Here is a 27,989-nt window from a genome sequence, read left to right as displayed (position 1 = left end):
ACCAGTAACCCAATTTTCTTCCATAGGAAATCATTGACTTTTTCTGTGAAATTTCTTCTGTCAATTTCTGCAATCTTTAAATATTCTTTAAAAATCGTATAATATCTGAAAACGTAATTACTTGCCTGTTGTGGATAAAGGTCCCCGTACTGAGTCTAGGCATCCAGTACTGGATTACAAAAGTAACGAGAACATACTATACCTGCAACTTGAATTTTCTGCCATAGGGAATCATTGACTGTTTTCTATGAAATATTTTCTAAGTGTCAACTTTTAAAATGGCAAAATATTGTCTAAAAATCATCACAGTAATTAAGTCGACTTTTATCACTTGATTCCAAGTACTGACCCAGGACTGAATCTAGGATCCAGTCCTGGAATCCCAAAAGTAATCCTAAAAGTAATCCTAAAAGTAATCTGTGGCAATTAACATGAAACTTCCAGTGAACTCAATGCATTATTGTGTTTAACCCCTTCAGCGCGGCGTGGATTACCGTGCTGTGCTGAAGGGTTCGTGCGCGGGCGGGGCCGTGACGGAGTGGTTCCGTCATGCGCACTGTGCGACCGACGCGCATGACGGAACCACTCCGTCACGCGCATCGAAAGGGTTAAAATAGTGTTGCCTATTGCAACCACTTGTAACTGTTTACAAAAGTCAATTGCATATTGCATAAGTATTTATATAAAGCATCTCATTCTGAGAAAGTATATTTTAAATCCAAGTGTTGGTTCTAAAATAAAACAAGCATATATTTTTTTATATATAAACCATTGGCCTAGAGTTCAGTTATTGAGTGTGTGAGCCCATTTGCTGGCTGAGTGTGTACAACAAATGCTTTACACTGTCCTCTGATACTGCCTTACTGTTCGACCAAGCTACCACTTTAGAGAGTAAGGTTATATCTAACTTTAGCCTCTGCAAAGCCTCTGGGACTGGGGACTATGTACACCCTGTACCTATTTGGGAACAGTATATACAGAGCCACTTTCTCACAGCGCGTGCTTGCGCCAGTCAGTGGGAGTGTGCCCGCGTGCTTGCGCCAGACAGTGGAAATGTGAACGCACGCGTGCTCGCGGCAGTGTGCGCGCTTGCGGCAGGCAGCGACGGTGGGAGTGTGCGCTCGTACTTGCGCCAGGCAGTGGGAGTGTGCGCGCCCTTGCGCCAGTCGATAATGATATGCTTGTTCACACCAGTTAGCAGCAGGTGAAGTGTCTAGTGAGCAGTCGGGTGTATCTTGACCATCTTGTCTTAACTTTGCTGCCCTTAGGCTGAGCGCTATCAGCGTTTAAAGGACGAGTGCCAGCGTGCCCAGTTGCAGCTGCAGCTGTTCAAGCTCTACCACAATGAGACGGAGCTGGAGAAGCTGAACAAGGAGCTGAGTACCAAGAACAAGGACATCGATAAGGACAAGAAGCGCATGGACAAGGTGGAGGAGGAGCTCAAGGAGAAAAAGAAGGATCTGGGCAAGATCATGCGGGAGCAGCAAACCATAGAAAAAGGCATTAAGTACGAACCCTCGGGGGTCTTTCAGCGATCATGAGCCACCCTCTCCCCTGTCAGCATAGTGTTGATGCCTGACATGCAGCCTCTCATCACAGCCAGTAGCCGATCCTACCCTCTGCACATAACTGATCTTGTCTCTACTTCTCCACCTTCATTTCACCACAGGAGTATACAGAGCACAGGTGCAGGAGGGGACTGGGAACATGAAGGTCAAACATCCCACACCCCCAGAGGTCACTGAAAAAAGTTTGTTTGGGGGTGGCGGGCCCTTCTGTTCCAAATAAAAGATGAGTGTGCCACATTAGGGAGGTGGGTTGCCGAAACTGAACACCGTATCACAGCCAGGTCCAGACTCTTACCGCCTTTTCTTAGAAGATGCATTGGCACTAAAATAAAAATACAACTGGGTTAGGGGCAGAAGCAGTCTGAGTGAAGCTGGGGTTAAATTCTATACAAGTTTTAGGGAATCTGACCACATGGCAGTCACCAGGGCATTTCGCACGAATTACTGTCCCGCATTGAAAAGTCCTAGAATCACCTCGTCTGTAATTATTTGATTTGAATGTGGGATGAGCTTTATAGAGCAGGTTATGTATATTATTGCTACAAATCTGCTTTGTTGCCCGAACTCTGCTCTCACAGGCGGAGCAATATGTTGTGCAGCCCGACAGTACAGCTGCCAGTAAAGTATCTTCCACACCAGGTCCCCTTCCTCCCCTGCTGCTGTGCCAAAGAAGACATTGGCTGTAAACATGTGTTCGAGGCATATGAGCTGCAGATTACACACTTTTGCATAGATCGCCATCTGGTGTTGGGCCCGGATGTTTGCAGTTTCTTTTTCCTCTTGGAAAGTCTTTGGTAGTCACGAGGTCGGTGACTCCTCCTTTGGATCGTATTGCGCATGGGCTTCTGCTCCATCCTCAGATTGGTTTTTTTTCCGCCATCTGGCTCGGATGTAATCTTCGCGCTCCGGTTCCGAACAGCTTCCAGTTCGACGATCCATGCGCAATCCTCACCCCAATTGCTGTATTGTTTCGATCGCGATCTCTTCAATCAACGCGCCTTCCCATCGACGTAATCCTTCGGTTCCAGTCGTCGACGGCGGCCTTCGGGCCTACCCAGGCTCCGGTCCCGGCTCATGGAAAGAACTCCATTTAAAAAGTGCACTCGATGTGGGTCCAAATTTCCCCACACCGATCTTCATGGGGTATGCAACCTTTGCCTCTCCCCTGAACACGAGGCTCGAGACTGTCCGGCCTGTAAGTCTTTCCGATCCAAAAAGACTATTCGGGACCGAAGAGCCAGAAGGAACATGGCACACTCCTCGACGTCCATTCCAGTCGACATCTTCGAAGACAACATCGACGATCCGGAACATCATCGCATCGAAGAGGACCTCGTCAGTGCTTCCGAGGCCGACGAGTCAGATGTGGAGGACATCACTCCGGCGCAGAGGGTCGTGAGTACCAATCTACCCCCTCCCAAACCCGCGCCGACACCCAAAAAGGCTTCAGTCACGCCTTCGCCTCCAGGCCTAGGCAAGACCAGAGACACTGCTTCACACACCCCACCTTCGGGCCCGGTGAAGAAGCCGAGTAAGCCTTCCGGCGGCTCGAACTCGAGCCAGCCTACCAGCGGTGCCGAGAAACACACTTCGGCACCGAAAAAGAAACCTGCCTCCACCTCGACACCGAGCTCCGCACCGAAGCCCTCGGGGTCGAAACCCAGCTCTTTGGCACCGACGCCATCTTCGGTGCCGACCAAACCACACAAGGCCACCGGCACTGACACTTCCAAGCCGAAGCCCATCTCGGCGCCGACCAAGAGACCGGAGAGCCCAAGCCGGGTTCTAAACATCAAACCGGCACGGAAAAACCTAAAAAATCATCGGCCCCGACGCCTTCGGCGCCGACGGACCACATTACCTCACCAGAGCTATTTACACCGGATCCCTTGCAAAAAACTCTCACCAAGGATTCAAAAACTGGACATTTGACACTCTCTACTAAGAAGAGACATTTGGAGAAGCCAGCTCCGCCTCCACCTCCACCTCCAAAGAGGAAGGACTCTGCCACCTCTCCATTCAGAATACCTTCCCCTCCCCCTCCACCACCTCCTCCTCCTCCTCCTTCCCCACCTCCTTCCCCACCTCCGCCCTCTCCACCCTCACCTCATCGTTCTCCTACTCCGTCTCCAGACGATGATGATCAGGGGGACCCATATGATGATACAGGGAATGTGCCACAAGACACCACCCCTACAGGATATCCAGATCCATGGGACGATTACAATATACCAGATATCCCCAACATCCCACAAGACGATATTTACCCTTCTAGACCATCTCCACCAGAAGATTCATCAGGGTTTAACCATCTTCTGCAAAGGGCAGCACATTATCACGGGGTGGACATGCATAATGACCCTGTGGAGGAAGTTTCCTCCTAGACACATTCAATACTTCACATAGGTCCACCGCCATACTGCCCATGCTCAAAGGGGTGGTAAAGCATGCGGCAGAAGTTTTTAAAGACCCAGTTAGAGCCAGGGTCCTTAACCCACGTATTGAGAAGAAATACAAACCTGCTCCCTCAGATCCCTCTTACATCAGAGGACCAGCGCCACTAGATTCCTTAGTGGTCACTACGGCACGTAAAAGGGCAAACTCACAAGCGTCAGGTGATGCACCACCACCTGACAAGGAGTCAAAACTGCTAGATGCATCAGGCAAACGCACAGCATCCCAGGCCGCCAACATTTGGCGTATAGCAAACACTCAGGCACTGCTGGCCAGATATGACAGGGCTCATTATGACGAATTAGAAAGCATAATGCACCATCTCCCTGAAAAATATAAAAGTAGAGCCAACGAGTTAATTCAAGAGGGTAAAACAATCACAAACACCTCTATACGTTGTGCCCAGGATGCAGCAGACACAGCCTCCAGGGCCATCAACACCAGCGTCCTTCTCCGTCGTCATGCTTGGTTAAGGGTATCTGGGTTTAAACCAGAAGTACAAGCCTCCATCCTTAACCATCCCTTTGACCAGGAACATCTATTCGGGCCAAAGGTGGATGAGGCCTTAGAAAAGATGAAAAAGGACACGGATACCGCAAAATCCATGGGGGCCTTACAGTCTCACCCGCCCAGACGCTCCTTTCGCCGCTCCTCCTTTCGGAGTGCATCCAGAAGCTACTCCTCAGACACAGCGTCCACATCGTACAAATCCCCTACTCAGACCACCTTTACAAAAGTTACCAAAGAGGCGGCTACAGGGGTAACAACAACAAGGGCAGAGGCAAAACAAACCACGCCCGTTTTGCCACACCTACTACCCAATGACTCCGGTCGGGGGCAGACTCCAAGACACCTCAGACAAATGGGTGACCCAAATAATTCGGTCAGGCTACTGCCTGGAACGAACATCTACCCCCCCCCCCCCCAAACATTCCACCCAGGCAACGCCCAATGTCACAAGAACATTCAACATTACTAAAGCAGGAGGTAATCTCCCTCCTACAAAAACAGGCAATAGAACACGTTCCTGTCAATCAACAAAATTTGGGGGTCTACTCCCTATATTTTCTAATACCAAAAAGTGGCGAGACTCTATGACCTATTCTAGATCTCTGGCCCCTAAACACATACATACACTCAGACCATTTTCACATGGTAACGCTTCAGCAGGTACTTCCGCTCCTCTCCCAGAACGACTTTCTCAACACACTGGACTTGAAAGACGCATACTTCCACATTCCAGTACACCATGCTCACAGAAAGTACCTCAGAGTTGTAGTGGACGTACAACACTACCAATTCAAAGTGCTCCCGTTCGGAGTCACAACAGCACCACGGGTATTCACCAAGTGCCTAGCGGTGGTGGCGGCACACCTGAGAAGACAGCACATTCACGTCTTCCCATACTTGGACGATTGGCTGATAAAAGCCACTTCATACAATCAATGTGTACACCACACCACCACCACAATCCAACTACTTCACCAACTAGGCTTCACGGTGAACCACCAAAAGTCCCAGCTAACACCATCCCACATAAAACAATACCTCGGTGCCACCATAGACACCTCAAAAGCAATAGCCTACCCCAATCCGGCCAGGATTGCAAGCATTCAGGCTTTGCGACAAAAATTCATACCTCAACACTCCCTTCCAGCACGAGTGTTCATGCAACTAATAGGGATGATGGCCTCTTGCATTTTTATAGTGCCCCACGCAAGACTCCAGATGCGTCCACTCCAAGAGTGCTTAGCGCGCTAATGGAACCAGCCCCAGGGTCAACTGACAGATCTGGTGTTGGTAGACGGTCGCACCCATCGCTCTCTGCAGTGGTGGAACACCACAAACCTTTCCAAAGGTCGACCGTTCCTGGACCCGGTTCCCCAGATAATACTAACAACGGACGCATCGCTCTCCGGCTGGGGAGCTCACCTATTACACCTCACAGTGCAGGGCACATGGACGCCTCAACAAAAGTTACTCCATATCAACCATCTGGAGTTACTATCAATCTTCTTAGCCCTAAAATCTTTTCAAACACAGATTTCAGGCAAGGCAGTCCTCATTCGCACAGACAACATGACGGCCATGTATTATATACAAAAACAAGGCGGCACACACTCTCCACAGCTCTCTCAATTAGCACAGAGCATATGGAGATGGGCAATTCCCCACAAAATCTTTCTCCTAGCTCAACATGTCCCAGGAGTCCAAAACACCGTGGCAGATCTGCTCAGCAGACAGACACAACAAATCCACAAGTGGGAACTTCACCCACAGGTTCTTCATCCGTTCTTTCAAATGTGGGAGCATCCGCAGATGGACCTTTTCGCCACCCAGGAAAACACAAAATGCCCACGCTTCGCCACCAGATACCCACACCCATTGTCCAAAGGAAATGCGATATGGATGAACTGGTCAGGCAAATTTGCGTACGCTTGTCCGCCTCTCCCACTCATTCCATTAGTGGTGCGAAAAGTACACAAGCACTCCCTCACACTAATCCTAGTAGCTCCACCGTGGGCCAGACAACCGTGGTACACCACGCTGCTGGAACTCTCGGTAGTACCACACCAAAAGCTACACCTCTCACCATGCCTCCTAACCCAGAACCTTGGAGAGATCAGACACCCGGACCCAGCTCAGCTCAACCTTGCATACTGGCTCCTGAAATCCTAGAATTTGGGTACCTAAATCTTCCCCCTGACTGTATGAACATCATCAGAGAAGCTAGACGCCCTACCACTAGACCCTGCTACGCTGCCAAGTGGAAAAGATTTGTTGTTTATTGCCATAACAACACCATCAATCCTCTGGACGTGTCTATACAACACATCATAGGCTACTTACTCCACCTACAAAGGTGTAATCTAGCCTATACGTCCATTCGACTACACCCTGCAGCAGTTGCAGCTTACTTACAAAACAGGCAACATCTATCACTCTTCAGAGTACCTGCCATTAAAGCCTTCATGGAAGGCCTGAAAAGAATAATTCCCCCCAGAGTACCACCCTCACCTGTGTGGAACTTAAATATCGTTCTCACAAGGCTGATGGGGCCTCCATTCGAACCTTTGCATAAATGCGAATTCCAATTCCTAACATGGAAAACAGCTTTCCTTGTAGCCATCACTTCCCTTAGAAGGGTCAGTGAGATACAAACACTTACCATACAAGAACCTTTTCTTCAAATGCACCATAACAAGGTTGTTCTCCGTACCAACCCAAAATTCCTACCTAAAGTCATTTCCCCTTTTCACCTAAACCAATCTGTAGAACTACCAGTATTTTTCTCGCAGCCTCAGACCATTGCAGAAAGGGCTCTGCACACGCTAGATGTCAAACGAGCCTTACTCTACTACATTCAAAGAACACAACCTTTCCGTAAGACCAAACAACTGTTTGTCTCTTTCTCTCCACCACACAAGGGCAACCCCATCTCAAAATCAGGGATAACTAGGTGGATTGTAAAATGCATCCAGAATTGCTACCACAAAGTAAAACGAACGCTTTCCGTTCCCCCTAAAGCCCATTCTACACGAAAGATAGGGGCTTCCGTGGCATTTCTAGGGAACATCCCATTAGACGATATCTGCAAAGCAGCTACATGGTCAACACCGCAGACTTTCACCAAACACTATTGTGTAGATGTGCAAACTAAGCAACAAGCTAGTGTGGGCCAGGCTGTACTTAAAACAATATTTCAAACCACTGCAACAGATACTTGTGGTCGCCGCTAAGGTTGGGAACTGCTATATAGTCTATGTAAAAGTGTGTAATCTGCAGCTCATATGCCTCGAACGGAATATGCTACTTACCAGTATGCATCTGTTCTTGGCATGTAGAGCTGCAGATCTACACACGCCCACCCGCCTCCCCGGCTACCTGTATCTGTTCCAGTTTATCTTATTTAGATACAACACACACGGGCATCTTCACTGTTATTACTACGCTCCATCTTTCCCTGCTGGCGAAAAACAATCTGAGGATGGAGCCGAAGCCCATGCGCAATACGATCCAAAGGAGGAGTCACCGACCTTGTGACTTCCAAAGACTTTCCAAGAGGAAAAACAAACTGCAAACATCCGGGCCCAACACCAGATGCCGATCTATGCACAAGTGTGTAGATCTGCAGCTCTACATGCCAAGAACAGATGCATACTGGTAAGTAGCATATTCCTTCCCCTATTTGCCTCAGGTTTCCCCCAGCTTTGCTTCCACTACAGCTTTGTGCAGGCTCTGCACAGCAGCACACACACACACTATTGATGTCCCAAAACTTGCTTTTCCTGCTCACTGTATGTTCTTTCTGAAGCCCTTTAAAGTGTGTTTGTCTCGTGGTCTCACTTCTGAACACAGAGCTGGGTCACACTGCTGGGCTTGTGAAGCTATGATTAGCGTCCCATGAGTAATCAAATGTGTACAATGACTGTCCCTTCCACTCGGCTGCAGGAGGAAACTCTGGTGTTGGTCTCTGGCTTACAGAGCGCAGCGGTCCACCACTCCTCAGGCTTGACAATTCACACCCTTTAGCAGGTTAATACTCTTGTGGCAAGGAAAGCAATTTAAATAAAACAATCTTTCCTCTTTTATCCAGGGAAAAGGACTCCGAGTTGAACCAGAAGCGGCCCCAGTACATCAAAGCCAAAGAGAACACATCACATAAGATCAAGAAGCTGGAGGCAGCCAAGAAGTCTATGCAGAATGCCCAGAAGCAGTACAAGAAGCGCAAGGCAGACATGGACGAGCTGGAGAAGGAAGTGGCCTCGGTGGAGAAAGCACGCAAGGTGTTTGAGGACAGGATGGAAGAGGAGAGCCAGAGCCAGGGGAGAGATCTGACTCTCGAGGAGAATCAGGTGAGAGCAGGAGACTTGGACAAAAAAGATGTCTCTTACGAAGAATCTGGTTTTGGCTTATGATGAAGAAGTCGAGAGAAAGGGGTCCCTCTGAGGAATAATTGGGTGAGAATAGGGGCAGAGTCAAGTGAAAGTCTAACTTAAGAGGAGACTGGTGAGGATAGGTACTCTGACAAGGAGAGAGTTGTCTCTGGAGGACAACGCAGTAAAATGAGCAGCAGAGCCAGGAGAAGTATCCGAGAAGTAGGTGATGAAAAACAGCTGCAGAACTCTGAGAGAGATACCAAAGGTGGGGAGTTATGGGAACAAGGAGAGACTGTTCGTAAGGAAGGTATCTAGTTACAGCTTGGTTTAGAGAAGCCTAAGGAAAGATCTGATTGTGGATAAACTATGTATGAGCATATTAAGAGCCCAGGGAAGTGTGCTGGATGCAGCCATTTAATACAAGTGAAGAGAGCTACGTCAGAGATGATCCAAAGTGGGGAAGCAAAATTCGAGAGGGAGGGAGCTCTTGCTTTAGGGAGCACAGGGTGAGCAGATGGACTCTAGAAGAAACCCTGGTGACGACAGGATAAATACCTGTTCATTGCAGACCCTTGAATTTGAGCAGAGGACAATAAATTCAAGGGTTGATGGCGATCCAGCTAGGTTCTCTCTGTTAGTTGCAAAGTGTAGCCCTTGTGTAGAGCTCTTAAAAGTGATCACCTCTATGTACGCAAAGCTTTCAATGGCTGGATGCTTTCAAAGGGTCCCGTGCCCTGCCAGACTCTGATTTTAGGGGAGCCTTGCAGACTTACCTGGTCCTGACAGATGACAGAAAAGGGTCCCATGAGCTGATTGATAATACAAAGCCAGACACTGGAGTGGAGCAGTGTCACTAGATCAAAATCTTGTAGTCATTTAGTTGGGTCTAGCATTTAAAGGATCTAACTTGTTTCGGGCCCTGACAATGATGGAGTGCCAATGTAGAGATGCTCAGTCGTGTTCACAACAGAGGAGAGGGAGTCTGGTGGTATTGGGTACGGGGCAAAAAGGGGTGCTTTCCTTTTTAGCGCCTTTGATACCTTGGGCAACATTCCCTTATGCATTTCTTGCCACCAAGTTTTGTACCATGATGACTCAATGTGTTGCGCTACATACAGTGCAACAAATGTTTAACCTGTGCTTGCTTTGTTAGCAGCTCGTGTGCACTGACTCCAGTCCGTTTATTCTGTGCCCACAGGTGAAACAGTACCACCGGCTGAAGGAAGAGGCCAGTAAGAGAGCCGCCACACTGGCACAAGAGATGGAGAAATTCAACCGTGACCAGAAGGCTGACCAGGACCGCCTAGATCTGGAGGAGCGCAAGAAAGTGGAAACGGAGGTATGTGCTAAGCAGGGTATGCGGGCCACCAGGTCTACTTCTGCATTTTAAGGAGAGTGCTGTGGTTAGTTGATTCCCCTCGAAGGCACTGCCTGAAATTGGAGCATTGTCTTACCTGCTCGAGGGGAACTCTCTGCTACTGAAGCGGTACAGGTCTTTACTGCAGGAGTGATGGGGCCAGTGCTAAGTTGCAGGCGGGCTCCTTTGGAGGTTGGAAGGTACCATGTCCCCTACTACAGGACACTGGCCTGGCGTGCCACCTGCATTGATGGTACGGTGTGTTGGCATGTCCTGCGTTCGTGAGTGACTGATTCCCCTGTTTGATGTAGTGTTTGGGCTATGCTGTTTATCTGTTCATACTGGTGGGGTTTGGGGGGTCACTTAATCAAAGCTGCAGATGCATGGAGGAGGCACAGTGGTTTTCGGTTGAACTGTGCTATCACAGGTTGGCTACTGCAGATTTAAAGGGGCTCAGGTACCGATCTTCAGCACTCTAATGTAACCGTGGTACTTGTTGCCTCTTTTTGCATAGTTGGCCTCCACTTTTTGCCTGGTTTTGATGTGGTTTCAGTTGTAGTGCACTGAGCCCCTGCCATCCAGGTCCCCTGTGCCAGTGCTCCTTCCCTAAGAACATATCCACAATTGGTACTTCTGCCCCCTGTAAGTCCCTAGTAAGTGGTACCTAAGGCCTGGGAGCTGAAGAGGGTTCTCTGCGACCATGCCACTGCCCTTGCAGCTTGCATATCCATTTCTTCTTGGATTTTGCTGTAGCCAACACGTTTCGTCCAATAGGACTTCTTCAGGGCTCGTTCAATGTATATCCTGCAGTTACTCTAACATGCGTGGGAATTACTATACTCCACAACTTACAGGTTTTGACTTTGGACCATGCTGCTTGTTACCATCAAGACCTCATCCATCAACTGATTATTAAATCTTTGTTTGTATATTGATTTAGGAACTTAGAAGTTGATATCCGTTAACTTTTGGGCATCCAGTTTCTTCCACTTTTGGATCGGTTTGCAGGAAATTCCTGTGTCCATTCAGATTGCTGCTATAGCGCACTATCAAGCGCTCTTGACTTTTTTTGATAGAGAATTTTCAGTGAAAATCCCAGGATATACATTGAACGAGCCCTGATGAAGTCCTATTGGGCGAATCACGTTGGCTACAGCAAAAATCCAAAAAGTAAAGGATATGTTTTAAAAGAATTAATGAATAAAGAATCCTATTTTGTATTTAATAAAGACTCCAGTAGTCTGTGCATTTACTGTCCAATTGCTGCTGTGATCAAACAAGGTGGTAAAAACCAAAAAACGTTGGGGTGTGGGTACTGAGTCACATCTTCTTTGAATATGATGGATATTTTTCTCCTGGTTTTGAAGACTAAGACGGCTGGTCCTCTAGACTCGAGCACCAAAATATTTTGAATAATAAACAACCTGTGTATGTGTTGCGTGCGGTATCCTTGTGCCTCAGCCTCTTCCTTGTAAATCCTTAGGAGTGGAGGTGTATCAAACAGTGTGAACCTTGAGGGCAGCAGACATCACTTGCCTGAAGGAGAGTGTGAGATATCACAGAGCCTGGGAGGGCTGTTGGATATTGTAATACTCTTTCCTTGGTTCCCTTATTCCCTTTTGTGTGCCTATTCAATCGAATTTCCTTTTGAACAGAACTAGTCGACTCCCTCAGAGGGGGTGTGATGTGCTTGAATGTCCTTGGTCCGTGGTCAGGCAGGGGGTGCCTTGGTAGACTGCCTTCTGTGGGGCCTGTGTGGCCCTTCGTTGCTCGTATACGACATTAGGCTTGTGATACGCTTCCATAGGCAGATGCTTAAGTCACAGAGCTATGCCACTTATTCTCTTTGGAATTTAGACCCCAAGAGGCAGGACAAGGTTGTGTGAGAAAGTGCCCTCTTTCTGCATGGTTGCCCCCACTTTTTGATGAATTGCTGATGTGCTTTGACTGAGTGTGCCCTGGGCTCCTGCTAACCAGGTAGCCAGGGCCTATGTTCTTTCCCTAAAACTGCATTGAAGCTTAAACCCAATTGGCATCTCCGGCCACAGGTCGACCCCTTGTAAATGGTACTACAGGTACCCAAGGCATTGTGACCAGAGAAGGCCTCTAAGGGCTGCAGCACTTACTGTGCCACCCTTAGAGGTCCTGTACCTTCACACTCGCACACTGCCTTTGCAGGCTGCCTGTTTTGGTGCAGAACAAAGTGAAGAGTCGACATGGCACACATTCCTGTGTGCCATGCCTACAACGCACCGCCCTGCCCTGGCATAGATCGTTCACCCCTCTAGCTGGGTGCAATATACCAGTGGTGAGAGTACAGGTGCATGAGCCCTGTATGAGCCCTGTACCCCTATAGTGTCTAAGTCCATTCTTAGACATTGTAAGTGCTGCTGCCATTAAGAGTATATGGTGCTGGGAGTTTGTCATCACGAACTCCACAGAACCATAATGGCTACACTGAAAACTGAGAAGTTTGGTATCAAACTTTCTCCACACATTAAACCCACACTGATGCCATTGTGGGATTTAATTTTAAATGCACACAGAGGGCATCTTAGAAATGCCCCCTGAAAACTAACCTACCACTAATGTCCAGGCTGAGTGGCTGCTTTAAGCTGCCACCACCAGACATGTTTCTGGAGTCCTGGGTCGAGAGCCTGCTGCTCTTGGGGGCCTGAAACAATGCTCATCCTGGGACGAGGTGCCAAGCCTCCTCCCCCAGGTTGGGCAGGGTCCATGAAGGGGAAGCTACAAAGGTTTGCAGTTTTTGTGAGCTTCCCCAGGCCACTTGCTGCTTTCAGCAGCTGGTCCCCACTGGTTCTGACCCCCACTTTGGGCAGGAGAACCGGTGGGGGAAAAAAGTGAGGAAGAGAGGTGTACCCACCTCTGCCAACGCCACCCCTCAGGTGTGGGAGGCAAGGAGAAGCACAACTCTGTCCCCCCCGCCATCCTGTAGATGGGGGGGGGACCCAGCCAACCAGGGGCAGGCTCCTGCCCCCCTCCCACTGGAGAGTGGCAGAATAGGGGGTGTACCCACCCCAGGGAAGGGACCAATTGGTCCCAACCTTTTACCTACATGTAACGCCCCTACATTTTGTATTTAGGGGCACCCCTGAACCGTGCTTCCTCAGACAAGAACCTGCAAGAAGAAAAGAAGAACCACGGAACAGCCGTGCCGAAGCTAACAAGAGGAGGACGCCCATTGACTTGGCCTTCAGCCCTACTGGCCTGTCCCCCACCTCGTACCTGCTCCAGCGAAATCCTGGTGTGTCCTGCAGCCAGCAACCTCAAGAACCCGGAGGACCTGCCTGCCTTCAATCCCAAAGACTCTGTCTCCCGTGAACACAGGAATTTTTCAAACACCAGACTCCAGCTCCACAAGGATCCGTGAGTTTGCACCACTATGCACCTAACCCCCCCCATGGCCCGAGTTTGAGTGTCCCATCACCAAGAGGAGGTCTCCCTGGAGATCCTAACCCGAGATCTGGTGATCCTTGACCTGCCTCAAGCCTCCAGCCGATGCCTGAAACCTCAAACCGGAAGGTCCCCCCAACCGCTACCAGGAGCTGGTAAGAAGATCCGACACTAAAAGGCACCCCTGCACCCGACGCCCAATGGCCTTGGGTGGCCCAACCGACGGTGCCAAACCAACCCCCAAGATCCCAACTTACCCCTCGAAGTGGTTGTCGCACCCAGAAGACCTTCGTCCCCGAGCCTGCTGTGCTTTTGCAAACCGGAGAGTCCCCATTAAAAGCTACAGGGCTTCTGACACTAAAACAGCACTCTGCACCTGGCCGCCCCAGTGCCGCTGAGGGTGCATCTTTTGTGCTGGCCTAAACCCCGATTTGCCCTGAGATTAAGTCCAGGAGCTTTGCTCCCACAACCCAGTAGCCTGCTCATCAGCAGCCACCAACCGGAGGCCCCCTATCCCCCATTAGATAACATTAGGCATCAGCACTCTGCATCCAGCCGCCCTAGTGCCGCTGAGAGTGTACCAAGAGTGCACCTTGACCCTGGGGGACCCCCGAGTCTAATCTCAGAACACCAACTTCCGCAACAAAGTACTTACATTTAAACTGATAACACTATTTCCCTCCATAGGATAACATTGACTGTTTTTCTATGAAAAGTTTCTAAGTGTGGAGTTGGAAAACCTAAAGAAATTCTTCAAAATTGTACTAACAAAAACGCTTTTATTTACCTGTTTGCAGGAAATGTCCCAGTGTAGTATCTAGGTATACTACACTGTGTAAGAAAAGTAATCTCAAAAGGAACTTACCTGTAATTTTACAAAAAAAATCCTATACAAAGTATATGTACTGTATTCCGGAAGGCATTGCACTATCAGTAAGACTACTGTAATCAAATCAAAGTACATTTAAGATTGCAATTCAAACTATTTACAAACTGCATTACTACTGTAAAGTATTTATTGCTTACCTGTGCCAGGTCTGCTTGTTTCTAGACAATATAATAACTTAAAGTATAATTTTATACAAGAAACAATTGGTCTGACGTTCAGTCTTTGAGTGTGTGAATTCATTTGAGTGTGTACAGCAAGTGCTTAACACTGTCCTCTGATAAAGTCTTACTGCTCAACCACACTACCACAAATAGAGAGTGAGGTGCTATCGAACTTTACCTCTGCCTACCTTTGTGGTTCCACTGGACTCTGTACACCTCACTTTGGTATAGTATATACAGAGCCAGCTTCCTGCAGGGTATGGCTCTGAACCATCTCCCAGATGTCTTCTCTTCCTCCGCTTACTTGGGACCAATTTGTTCTACACACCTCATTTTAACCACACTCACCTGGCAGAGTTTGGTTTGTACACGCTGATTTCTCTCCATCTTTCACTCTCAGGCAAAAATAAAACAGAAGTTAAGGGAGATTGAAGAGAACCAGAAGAGGATTGAGAAGCTGGAGGAGTACATCGCCACCAGCAAGTGAGTGACGCTGGGGAACCTGCCCGTGTACCGATGTGAGCACCTTACTGGATCCTCACCCCCCCCACTCCTCCCCCCGGCTTCTCCCTCCCATGTACCGATATAAGCACGTTACTGGCTCTTCCCACCCATTAGTCCCCTTGGCACCCCCACCCTCCCAATAATAAGATCAGCTGTCCCTCTCCAGATTATCCCCATTCCCCAGTACATTGCCACCAGCGAGTGAGTAAATTATGACACCCCAGATTATTCACCTTGCTTGGTACATTCCCACCAGCGAGCTAGTTTGGGAGGACACCGGGTGGGGCTGTAAATTGCTCCACCACAAGAGCATCTACCGGTCCACAAACCACAACTCAAAGTACCAGAGATAATTGTTGGTACTTTGCATGGTTAGGATAAAGTGAGCATTTTGCGGGGGGAAATGGAAACCGTCTGGGAGGAGAGTCAGTGCTAGAACCCTGGTGCAGCTGCTCCAAGTGATCCATCCCATGATAGGCTACACTCTGAAATACGCTTGATCCTCAGTGTCTGAAGTCCCCAAGGGTTAAAACTACTAAATTAGATTTCTCCTTTAAGTTTCCTGCACACGATCATTGTACTCTCTTTTTTAGGTCTTGCATTCTAACAGCTCTTAGCTCTCTATTGTCAAAACAATTATTGTGTTTAGTATTAATACTTACAGGCTTTGGGTCAGGCCGTTGCTTACCATTTGTTGGCTGTCCTGTCAATCTGATTTTCTTGCTTTGTATTCAGTGTTTCTCTCTCCTCTTATGTTAGTCCCTCCCCTGGAGCATAGCTTCTTTACCATCCCTTTGTTCAGGTGCCTTCTATTCTGCAACTACTTGCTTTCAGGGATGCCCTTTTTTTTCTTCTTTCAGCACTTGATGGGAGTGCATGCGTTTTCTTGCTCCCTCCATTTGAAGGCCCACCTCCCTTTGCCATGCACAATGTTGTTCCCAATCTCAATCTAGTCCATTACTTCTATGAACCCTCCATGACTTATTTTTGATGTTTTAATAAATCTCCCCTTCTCATCTCAAGTTCTTCCATTGCCCCCCCCCCTTGCACCTCTAATTAACTTTTCCTCCAAGCGTTCCTCCATTGCCTCCTCCTGCCGCGGTCTTTTTTGAAGAAAAAAACGTTTATTTTCATTTTGTGGATGGCCTGGCAGCTGGCATTTGTTGGTACTGCTGTATTCGACATTTGTGTTCTGCCAGGCTTCCAGCCCTATAAGACTGCTCCTGTCCCCCTTGCAGGCCTCTCCGTCCCACATACCTTCTCTACTCATCCCGTATTCCCCAGGGAACCGTCGCGCTGGTCTCCGCGTGCCCAGGGAACCGTCGCGCTGGTCTCCGCGTGCCCCAGGGAACCGTCTCGCTGGTCTCCGCGTGCCCCAGGGAACCGTCGCGCTGGTCTCCGCGTGCCCAGGGAACCGTCGCGCTGGTCTCCGCGTGCCCAGGGAACCGTCTCGCTGGTCTCCGCGTGCCCCAGGGAACCGTCTCGCTGGTCTCCGCGTGCCCCAGGGAACCGTCGCGCTGGTCTCCGCGTGCCCCAGGGAACCGTCGCGCTGGTCTCCGCGTGCCCCAGGGAACCGTCGCGCTGGTCTCCGCGTGCCCCAGGGAACCGTCGCGCTGGTCCCCGCGTGCCCAGGAAACCGTCGCGCTGGTCTCCGCGTGCCCAGGGAACCGTCTCGCTGGTCTCCGCGTGCCCCAGGGAACCGTCTCGCTGGTCTCCGCGTGCCCCAGGGAACCGTCGCGCTGGTCTCCGCGTGCCCCAGGGAACCGTCGCGCTGGTCTCCGCGTGCCCCAGGGAACCGTCGCGCTGGTCTCCGCGTGCCCCAGGGAACCGTCGCGCTGGTCTCCGCGTGCCCCAGGGAACCGTCGCGCTGGTCTCCGCGTGCCCCAGGGAACCGTCTCGCTGGTCTCCGCGTGCCCCAGGGAACCGTCTCGCTGGTCTCCGCGTGCCCCAGGGAACCGTCGCGCTGGTCTCCGCGTGCCCCAGGGAACCGTCGCGCTGGTCTCCGCGTGCCCCAGGGAACCGTCGCGCTGGTCTTCGCGTGCCCCAGGGAACCGTCGCGCTGGTCTCCGCGTGCCCCAGGGAACCGTCGCGCTGGTCTCCGCGTGCCCCAGGGAACCGTCGCGCTGGTCTCCGCGTGCCCCAGGGAACCGTCGCGCTGGTCTCCGCGTGCCCCAGGGAACCGTCGCGCTGGTCTCCGCGTGCCCCAGGGAACCGTCGCGCTGGTCTCCGCGTGCCCCAGGGAGCCCTCGCCCTGGTCTTCCGCGTGCCCCAGGGAGCCCTCGCCCTGGTCTTCCGCGTGCCCCAGGGAGCCCTAACAGTACTGCTTTTGTTTTGTCCACAGGCAGTCACTGGATGAACAGAAGACACAAGAGACTGACCTGACAGAAGAAGTGGAGCAGGCCAAGCGGCGCATAGATGAGATCAACAAGGAGCTGAACCAGGTGATGGAGCAGCTCGGTGATGCCCGAATCGACCGTCAGGAGAGCAGCCGGCAGCAGCGCAAGGCGGAGATCATGGAGAGCATCAAGAGGCTGTATCCTGGCTCTGTGGTGAGCAGTGCTTTGGCCCTAAGGGACTAAGATGGGACATAGTGTGCACAGAAGGCAGAAAGCAGCAAATTTCACCGTGGCTCTGAGGTGAGCATTGTTCTCACCCTAGGATAGGGGAGGGCATAGTGTGCACAGAAAGCTGAAAGTAGCAGATTGCACCGCAGCTGTGAGGCAAGCATTGCTCTCACCCTAGGATGGGTTGGGGGCATAGTGTGCACAGAAGGCTAAAAGCATCAGCAGATTGTACCACAGCTCTGAGGTGAGCAGCAATGTTAACTTTATTCTTTGAACCTATTCATTGATGTTGAGTTGCTCACCTGCATGTTTCTTGCTATTGGGTTGATTCGCTTTGTGTTAGTATTCTGTGACATCCTCTGCCTAGTTCTTGCTTTCTGTTAGGTGAGTCCCTGTTTATTAATTGATCGCCATTAATTACCAGTCGCCTTTAGTTGCTTATGTTTGAGTTGGTTCTGTTTCCATCTCTTTTTGTTGAGTTGATTCTTCGTCTATGGCCAGCCATTTAACCTGTTCATTCCTGTTGACTTGGTTTTGGGTCTGTTCATTGCTTGTGTTGGAGTGTATTCCCTTTGTTGCTTTTTGTGTAGTTAATTTCCACTTGGTGTCCTATGTGCTGTTTGTTGTTGAGTGTATTTACTTTGTTCATTGCTGTTGTGGAGTGTATTTACTGTTCTTTATCTCTCCTTTTGATCCTGGTGGTTCTCTATTCACTGTTGCTTGTGGTTGCTGTCTATCTTATTCTCTTTTTTTCATTGCTTGGGTTCGATTTGGTTCACTAACCCTTTTCAGTGATGCTGTTGACACCGCAATTGCTGTTGAGTGTATTCCCTTTGTTGCTGTTTGTGGCATTCATGTCCTGTCAGTGTTCAGTGTGACTCTTGAGCCTGTCAGTTGCTGTTAGGAAGAGTAGATGTGCCATGCCTGTTCGTTACTTTTATGCTTTTCACCCTTGGCTCTACTCTTCTGTATGACCTCATTTCCGTTGAATGCTCTTCAGCCAGTAGAGGTTTGTGTATTCCCCACTCCGGATTCACCATGTGCTTCTCCCACAGTACGGCCGTCTGATAGACCTCTGCCAGCCCACTCAAAAGAAGTATCAGATTGCAGTCACCAAGGTGCTGGGCAAGAACATGGACGCCATCATTGTGGATTCGGAGAAAACTGGGAGGGACTGTATCCAGTACATCAAAGAACAGCGGGGCGAACCAGAGACCTTCCTCCCACTCGACTACTTGGAGGTAAAGGCACTCACACACCTTTGAATGAATCACTAGACTGGCATTGTGATGAACTTGCTTGTGTGAAGGGCACAGGTACGCTGCTGACAGGGAACACTGAACCCTGAGCACACAAGCTAGAAGCTCATGTCCTTTTGATAGACGTCCTGTTTTTTTAATGTAAAGTTAGAGCCCCGTAGAAAGACATTGAAGGAGGCCAGGAGTATCTTCCAATCACTCGTGTGAGCTCATGAAGACCCCTCTGACTAAAAGCTAAACAACTGATGGAGGACCCTTGTGACACATCTGAAAGTACATTGCAACCGCAGATGTTACTGTAATGCCAACAACGAAGGAGCTGCAACCCTGAGTCTTGTGGCACACCACTCTTCTTTGCGCCTCAAGAAATCGACTCGCAATGGCGAGTCGGATGTTATCAGGAAGCGCTATGTTTTAGGGCTTACTGGCCGGTCTCGCGAGATAGCTGAAGCTGGCAAAGAACAGATGTTGTGTGCACTCAAAGTGAATGAGCAATAAAGATGACTTAAATCTTGTTTTTATCTCGCTCATATGCGGCGTGTTCAAAGACCGAGGTCAAATGTCAGCTTACGTGTGAATTATTTTATCCCAGCGAATAGTGTTTACTTTTCTTTCTCTGACTGCCAAGTTAGAGGATTTTGTGAAGTGGACTGACCATCAGGCTGGGTGCGCGCCATTTAAATAGCATGTAAATGAAATGTACAAATAATTCAAAATACATTTCAATGTTTAGAGAAGCACTTTGTTTCCATCTCACTCCAGAATTACAAAAAATTATTTAATAGGACCAAAACAAATCAGAATATTTTACTTGGTGATGTGTAAATGGTAAATGTTAGCTGTACGCTACATATTTTGATCAGTGAAGCTGCATGTCAGTGGCAAATTTTGTGGCCATTCCAGTGGAATATGTCTGTCTGTATATGACCGTGCGCTGCCACATCGTGCTTTAGTAATACATTTATTAAAATTTAGTTTTTAAAAATGAACCAAGAAACATTTCTGCTCCGGATGACAATGTTATTAGTGAACTAAGAGGCAAGTCGGGGGTCATATGTACCCTAATATGTGGATAGATTTTGTTATACATGAAGCAAAAGTTTAGTCAATAAAATCGAACTAAAGAGTTTTTTGTAGAGCAGATATAATGAACTCACTTATTTGAAGGTGCTTTCCTATGTGATCATGAAGAAAAAGGCGACTCGGTGAAATACATTTTGTGCCAAGGATCAAACAAATTGAGACAAGTGTATGGGTCAAGCACATTACAGTTAGGTCAAGAAGATTATTCAAGTCACTAGATATGTAGGTTTGGTCAAATGTTTCCGATTTTTAAAAAAAAATTTTTAGGCCCGCTCCTGAACCCTCTTCACACCCACACATAATCTCAGTCTGCGCACTCTTGCAATTCTGTATAATGATCCATTAATTCCTAGTGCGCATTGAGCACTCCTAACTGTTTCATCGTGGTTCGCTCTCGTGTGCGTAAACAGCATGACAAAGCCTTACCTCAAAATGCCAATCCTTCTCTGTTCCACTGTCCAGCCAGTGGCCAGAGATGGGCTGTAACCCAGATACTCGCACACCTCACTCACTCCCTTCCTTCTCTTCCTCCGCGTCGTCCCGCCTTCCTTCCGTCCCGCCTTCCTTCCGTCCCGCCTTCCTTCCGTCCCGCCTTCCTTCCGTCCCGCCTTCCTTCCGTCCCGCCTTCCTTCCGTCCCGCCTTCCTTCCGTCCCGCCTTCCTTCCGTCCCGCCTTCCTTCCGTCCCGCCTTCCTTCCGTCCGTCCTGCCTTCTGGCGGTCCCACCTTCCGTCCCTCCTACCTTTCGTTCCTCCTTCCCGCCCTCCCTCCTAGGTATTTATAGTTAGGACCATGTTTCCATAGGAAAATAGTTTTTTGACTTGCCTATGTCTTTAGCACCGTTTGATGAATGGTCACAAGTCTTGTTGTGCATGGAAAGATTGGGGGGGGGGGGGGGGGATTTGTCAAGCAGGGGCTGAGAGAAAGGGGGGAGACCAAAAAAGGTGCATTTGCCATAGGACGCGTAGTCCAAGTGGCAGCCAGAACCGCTGGGCGGACTTGCATCAATTTTGGCAGTAAGGTAGGATTGGTTACGCAGATGATGCATTTAGTTATTTGGTGTAAATCTGTTAAGTAGTTGTAGAGAAATTTAAGAAGAAAAAGTTAGTGACCTCTCTGGCTGTAATGACTTCGCGGAAAAAAAGATGAGCTTGTGTAGGAAAATGCAGAGCTCGGATTGCCTGCCAGCATTTCAACCAGGAAGTGCTGCCAGCCATCTTGGGGTTGAGCATAGTCTTAAGATTTTTTGTTTTACAAAAATGAAAAGGGGCCAGGTTAGAAATACCCTGATCCCCTAGGTTTGGTGGGGGGGGTTGGATAGGGACCCTGCTGAGAGTTAAAAGCATTTTTCTTCCAGTTTTGCTGCGGATCCGCAGCAAACTTGAACAGAAAATGAAGCACAGACTCCCACGCTTCTTTTTAGGGAAGCCCCCGGGTTGGCTAAATCTCGGGGGCAGTATAAAAATAAAGGTGGGGGGGTGTTTATGGGACCCCCTTGTAGGCTTTATAAAAGCCCTGGGGTCCACCACCTCCATAGGGCAGTTCTTTTTATGTATCCGGGGGTGCCGTGCAGCACCCCACTTCAGCCCCAGGGACCGCCACCTCCCCATGGCACTTTACAATATATAAACGGGTGAGCCCTCTGTCCTGGAGACTGCCACTTCCCCAGGGCTAATGTATTTATTTTATTTTATTTAGAAGTTTATAAAGCGTACAGCTACCCCCAACGGTGGGTGTCCCGGCGCTAAGTCAGAAAGGCAGAGGAAAGTACCAGAAGGGGTCTAGGGGCTGGAAACAGCCAGGTCTTCAGGGTACGTCGGAAAGTGGCTTCAGACTCAGCTGAACGCAGAGGGAGTGCAGGCCGTTCCAGATTTTGGCAGTGATCACTGCAAAGTCTCTGCCACCCATTCTAGACCAAAAGCGGAGGATCAACAAAAGGCGAAGGTGGTTAGATCTGAGAGTACGAGTGTGTTGAGAGTGCTTGAGTCGAGATCTAAGGTAGGCGGGCCACGTCCTTGAAATGCCCTGAAAGCCAGAACGAGAGCCTTCAATTGAATTAGTTTACACACGGGAAGCCAGTGGAGTTTCCTCAAATGGGGGGAAATGGAATGGCAATATGGAATTTTACATATCAGTCTGGCCGCCTCCTTGCGAGAGGTCGAGGGATCCGTTCGTCTCGAGGAAGGCGGCCAGCTGCTTGTTGACTGTCTTCTCGATGACTTTGGCCGGAAACGGGAGGAGCGAGATGGGGCGGTAGTTTTTGCGTTCGGTGGGGTCCGCTGATGGTTTCTTCAGTAGAGCGCTGAGTTCGGCGTGCTTCCAAGTCTCCGGGAAGGTAGCGGTGTCGAAGGAGGTGTTGATTATGTCCCACAGGTGGGGTGCGATGACAGCGTCGGCCTTGTTGAAGACGTGGTGAGGGCAGGGGTCGGTTGGAGATCCGGAGTGGATGGAGTTCATCGTGCGTCGGGTTTCTTCGGGGTTGATCGGGGTCCAGGCGCGGAGGGTGGTGGTGGGGGGTGCAGGTGCGGTCATGGGGTGCGTTGGCTGTGTGCTGAAGCTGTTGTGTATGTCTGCGATCTTGTTGTGGAAGTAGGAGGCGAGGGAGTTGCAGAGGTCTTGTGATGGGGTGATGTCGTTGTTTCCGGCGATGGGGTTGGAGAGCTCTTTTACGATGTTGAAGAGTTCCTTGCTGTTGCGGGCGTTGTTGTCCAGTCGTTCCTTGAATGCGGTTTTCTCGGTGGTGTGGATCAGTTGGTGGTGTTTTCGAGTGGCAAGCTTGAGGGTGGTCATGTTGTCTGGTGTTGGATCTCTGCGCCAGGTTCTCTCGAGGGCTCGGCAGTTCTTCTTGGAGCTCTTGAGTTCGTCGGTGAACCATGGTGCTTTCTTACTGCCGGGTCTACTGGGCGGGGACCTCAGAGGGGCGAGGTCGTCTGCGCAGTTGCTGATCCACTTCGTGAGGTTGTTGGCGGCCTGGCTGGGGTTTGCTGAGCTGGCGGGGGGGTCCTGGCTCAGGAGAGCGGCGAGCTGGTCGGTTGTAATCTTGTTCCAGCTTCTGCGTGCAACCCGTTGCTGGTGATGGTGGATCGTGTTCTTTCTGAAGCTGAAGTGGACGCAGCTGTGGTCCGTCCAGTGGAGTCCGGTGGCGTGGCTGAAGGCGATGTCCTTGCTGGAGGAAAAGACGGGGTCGAGTGTATGTCCGGCGTAGTGGGTGGGGGTGGTCACCAGCTGCTTGAGACCGAGGTTGGCGAGGTTGTCCAGCAGGGTGGTGGTGTTGCGGTCGTTGTTGTTCTCCAGGTGGAAGTTGAGGTCCCCGAGGAGGATGTAGTCAGCGGAGGGGAGGGCGTGCGGGCTGATGAAGTCGGCGATGTCTTCGCTGAATTGTGTGCGTGGTCCCGGGGGTCTGTAGATGAGGGTGCCTCTGAGGGTGGTCTTGGGGTCGATGTGGATCTGGAAGTGCAGGTGTTCGGCGGCTGTGAGGGTGTCGTCGGTGTTGGTCGTGCTGCGGATGGTGTTTCTGTGGATGATGGCGATGCCTCCTCCGGTCTGATTGCCGCGGTCCCTCCGGGTGATCTTGTATCCGTCCGGGATGGCGATGGCTATGTCGGGTGCTGAGGAGGCGTTCATCCATGTTTCCGTGAGGAAGGCGACGTCTGGTGATGTTATGTCGAGCAGGTTCCAGAGCTCCACGGCGTGTCTGTGGACGGAGCGGGTGTTGAGCAGGATGCACTTCAGGTGGTTGCTGCTGGATTGCGGCTTCGTGGGTGCGGGTGCAGTGCAGGTCCGGATGCAGGAGAACTTGCAGGAGTGGCAGCTGAAGGGTCCGTGGGTGCGTCTCGGGGTGGCTCGGTAGCATCCTGAGATCCGACCGGTGTTGAGTGCGTTGAGGTCGGTGGCGTCGTAGGTCCGGCGGGTGGGCTGGTGTCTGCGGGGGTCCGGGCGCTGGGCGCGGGCCAGGCGCGGACGGGCGCAGACGGGCTTACCTTTGGCGCGCCCGCTGCGCTTCAACGCTGCGCGTTTGCCACTCTGCCATATGAGGAGAGTGGGGGGCGGAGCGAGGGAGGAGCAGCTGGGAGGCGGGAGCGGGGCGGCGAATGGGAAGGGCGGCAGAGGGAAGGGGGCGGGGCCGCAGGGGGGCAGCGGCGGGGAGCGGGGAGGTGGCAGGAAACGCGGCAGGGGCTGGGCACAGCAAGGGGCACCAGGGGACAAAAACCACGAACTAGGTAAAACTAAATAACACAGGGAAGAAATACAATCACAGAAATACAAAGCAGAAACAGCACACTAAAGTGGAACGAAATAACCACAGGAAAAAGTACAATACAAGGCAGCGCAAGCAGCAGCGGTCGGGGACCAGGAGCACAGCTGCGGGCAGCGGCGGCACTCGGTGGGAACGGGGGCAGCCTGGGCTCACACACGGAGGAGTGAGCGCGGTGCGTGGGGTGACCGGCCCAGAGGGTCAGAGGCTTCTGAATGATCTGTAGGCGTCTGATCAGATAGGCAGGTGCCCCAAGATAAATACTATTTGCATAGTCGAGATGGGAAGTAATCCGGGCATGGATGACAGTCCAGCGGGACTCCAGGGGAAGAAAGTGGAAGATTTTACGGAGCATGTGAAGTTTGCCAAGGCAGGAAGAGGACACCTGACTAATTTAAGATTTAAAGGACAGCTCAATGTTTAAACGGAACCCAAGGTTCCTAGCCGAGCCCACAGGCTTGGGAGGTGGATTCAGCTCTGATGCCCACCAAAGCAACGGGGAAGGAGGGCTTTTTTGGTTTAAAAAAAAAAAGAAAAGAAAAAAAAAGAACATCGGTTTTGTCCGAGTTGAGCTTGAGAGTGTTCAATGACCTTCATGAAGAGATGTTGCAAAGGCATTGTCTGAAGTTTGCGAATGGTGCATGATTATCAAAGGAAAACACCAGTTGTGTCTCGTTGGCGTACGAGATCACTCTCACTCCACAAGATTCTACCAATGCCGCGAGGGGAGAAAGGTAGACATTAAAGGAAAAGGGGGCTCAGAGCGGAGCCCTGGGGAACCCCACAACTCAGGGATTTCTCATCGGAGACAAAAGGGTGGAGAGAGACTTGTTGAGTCCGGCAGCTGAGGTAGGACCGAATCCAGGACAGGGGAGTGCCTTGGATCCATACGTTGTACAGTCTCTAGGAGGATGGAATGCGAGACCGTATCGAATGCTGCGGACAGGTCAAGAAGCACTAGCATGGCTGCTTTGCCTGAATCCACAGTTTCCTGGATAGTCTCAGAAACTTCTAGGAGGGCAGTCTCAATACTATATCCAGATCTAAACCCGGACTGAGAGTCATGCAATAGATGTCTAGATTCCTGATAGCTCGACAATTGTCCTGAACTAATGTTTCCAAGACTTTAGCTGGCGCTGGTAGAAGGGAAATAGGTCAATAGTTTTTTTAGACCACAGGGTCTGCATCAGATTTCTTAAGAATAGGCACTAGTAGGGCCTGCTTCCAGGCTGTGGGGAAGGAACCAGTGCAAAGAGAGGCGTTCCAGATCTGGTTCAGGGGAGAGATGATGAGAGTGGCTAACAAACTGAAGAGCAGGGGTCCTTAGGTGAGTCGGATTTGCATGCTAGGAGTTTCTGAAGTGAAGTATTGATAGATATGGGGTGGAAGGTGGTCAGTGCATCGTTGTTAACCGCCACCGTGTCAGGTATAGGGAGGTGGGGTGGTGGGGCAAACGTAGTATATATATCCCGAATTTTGTCATGGAAGAATGTAAATGAATGTGGGGGCTGTACGCCCCCCAGCCAGTGACCACCACCCCTCCGGGGCTAATTTAAATGAATGCATGGGGTTTGATGGGCCCCCCAGTGCATCCGAGGAAACCGCCACCTCCCTGGGGCTGGCTTGCTTGATGGTGGGGGGGGGGGGGGCACGCAGCCCCTCTTATGGTGAGTCACCTCCCACGGCTGGCTCTTGATACCTCCTGAGGTGCTGTCCCTCAGGAGGTAGAGATTTGCTTTTGCTTTTGCTTGTCGGGAGCTGACAGCTCCCACCAAGCGAAAGCAAACAAAACTCAGCTTTCTGCAAGCTGGAGCTGTCAGACAATTCTGGCTTGCAGAAAGCGGTGTTTTCATCCGTTTCTTTGCACCCAAATATGAGTGCAGAGAAACACGGAAAACATTGCTCTGACAGACAGGGTGCTGCCTTTCAGCAGTCTTCTGTCTGTCACAGCAATGCCTACTCCCGCAGGTGGCGGGGAGCTGCCTGGGACCGCTGGGGCCTTGATGCTTACTCCCACGGTCCAGGCGAAAAGAGAGAGGATAAATAAAGGTCCGAAACTAGCAGAAAGAAAGAGAATAAAGGTCAGCAACAAGCAGAAAGGGGCTAAATAAAGTTGAGCAGTATCTTTGCGGAGTGTAGAGTTAATCGCTAACTTGCATTCTTAGTGGAAAATTCCTTCTTCATTCAGGGAGTGGGGGGGGAGGAGCATTAACCCCCCTTTCCCCCCCAAGTCCAAGTTTGGCCCCAGGGACCCCATCCCCCGTGTCCCAGTCTCCTTTTTTTTAATTACAAAAAAATAATAATGGGAGGGGTGCTGTGCAGGCCCACTCCCGGGCCGGATTTTGGCCCTGGGGATCCCATCCTCTGGGGCCTGGCCTGTATGTGTGCGCCCTGGTCCCAGCCAGGGCACCCACTTGTCACTGATGGGACCGTGGGGGGAGCCTCAACGCCCCCGTTGTCCCCAGGGCTCCTCGCGTTCTGCGGGAGTCTGCATTGCCTTTAGACAGAGGGAGCTGCTGAACATGCAGCTCCCTCAGTCCAAAAGCAATTCTGCTCTGCTTTCAGCTAGCAAGAACATTTTTATTGCTTTGAAAGCAGAGCATCGTTTGCTATGGCTTGGCGGAAACAGTAATACTCCCCCCCCCCCCCCCCCTTCCAAAGCCACAGCAAGTTGCAATGTCCCAGGAGCTTTGTTTTGGGCCTGTCCTGAGGAGGTGGTGGTCCTTGGGGCGGGGGTGAGAGCTCCCCCCTCCCCCCCTCCCCCGATTTCTAATTTGTATGTGGTCCCAAGGAGGGGGTCCGAGAGACTCTCCCGCATTAAAATGAGTGAGCCCCATGGAGGTGATGGTCCCTGGGGCATAATACACCGCAGGAAGGGGTGGGTGGGCATGAGCCACCACCCCACCATCCTTTATTTGGGGCATGCCCCCAGGACCAGGCCCGCCCGGGAGTCTATAATTAATGAAGCGCGGGAGACCACATTGTTTTTTTTTTTTTTTACATTTTCGACAGGATTTGAGAATCCAGCATGACTCCGGCTGAGTGGGGGGATCCCCTTGAGGCCTAGGGGGTCAGGGCGTTTCTACACTGCCCCCTTTGTTTTCCTTTTTTTCCCCCGTTTTGTTTTGTTTAAAAAAAAAAAAATTCAACGGTTTTTCTTGTGACTGCTCAAGTGAGTCACAAGATGGCTGCCAACACTTCCTGGTTTGAAGTCTTGGCAGCCAGTCAGATCTCAGCACGAGATCTCAGGTGGGGTCGTAGATCCTCTGCGTCCCCCTTGGTATATATTAAAAACCTTTAAACAACTTCGAAACTACTGAACGGATATACACCAATTCACAAAAATGTCACCTTCTGGACCAACAGCTACCTTTCTGCCAAATTGTAATTCCGATCAGCAGTTGAGGCTGTAGCCTTTTTTAAAGTTCCTATGGAAATTATAATGGGGAAAACACATTTTAGACCCCGATACCCCCCCTTCTCGGCTCCAGCTTGGCGGATCACCCTGAAATTTTCAAGACTGCAGCTCAAGTGAGCGGCAAACTTGTTTTGAAAATTTTGCGAGGATTCCCCAAACGACGCCAAAGTTGTTGGCAAATGAAA

At 50.5% G+C, this 27,989-nt stretch overlaps 1 protein-coding gene across 1 annotated transcript in view; it reads left to right on the top strand.

Moving 5' to 3' along the window:
- Positions 1-27,989, top strand: part of SMC1A (structural maintenance of chromosomes 1A) — a 294,818-nt gene that overhangs the window by 58,690 nt on the left and 208,139 nt on the right. Inside the window, exons 5-10 of the mRNA XM_085629913.1 lie at positions 1,269-1,507; positions 8,620-8,878; positions 10,101-10,241; positions 15,124-15,206; positions 17,569-17,776; positions 18,847-19,032. Coding sequence (XP_085486039.1) covers positions 1,269-1,507; positions 8,620-8,878; positions 10,101-10,241; positions 15,124-15,206; positions 17,569-17,776; positions 18,847-19,032 — 1,116 coding nt within the window. The remainder of the gene's footprint in view (positions 1-1,268; positions 1,508-8,619; positions 8,879-10,100; positions 10,242-15,123; positions 15,207-17,568; positions 17,777-18,846; positions 19,033-27,989) is intronic.

Source organism: Triturus cristatus, chromosome 10, assembly GCF_964204655.1.
Source record: "Triturus cristatus chromosome 10, aTriCri1.1, whole genome shotgun sequence".
Taxonomy (NCBI): domain Eukaryota; kingdom Metazoa; phylum Chordata; class Amphibia; order Caudata; family Salamandridae; genus Triturus; species Triturus cristatus.
This window is presented reverse-complemented; position numbering and strand designations above follow the sequence as displayed.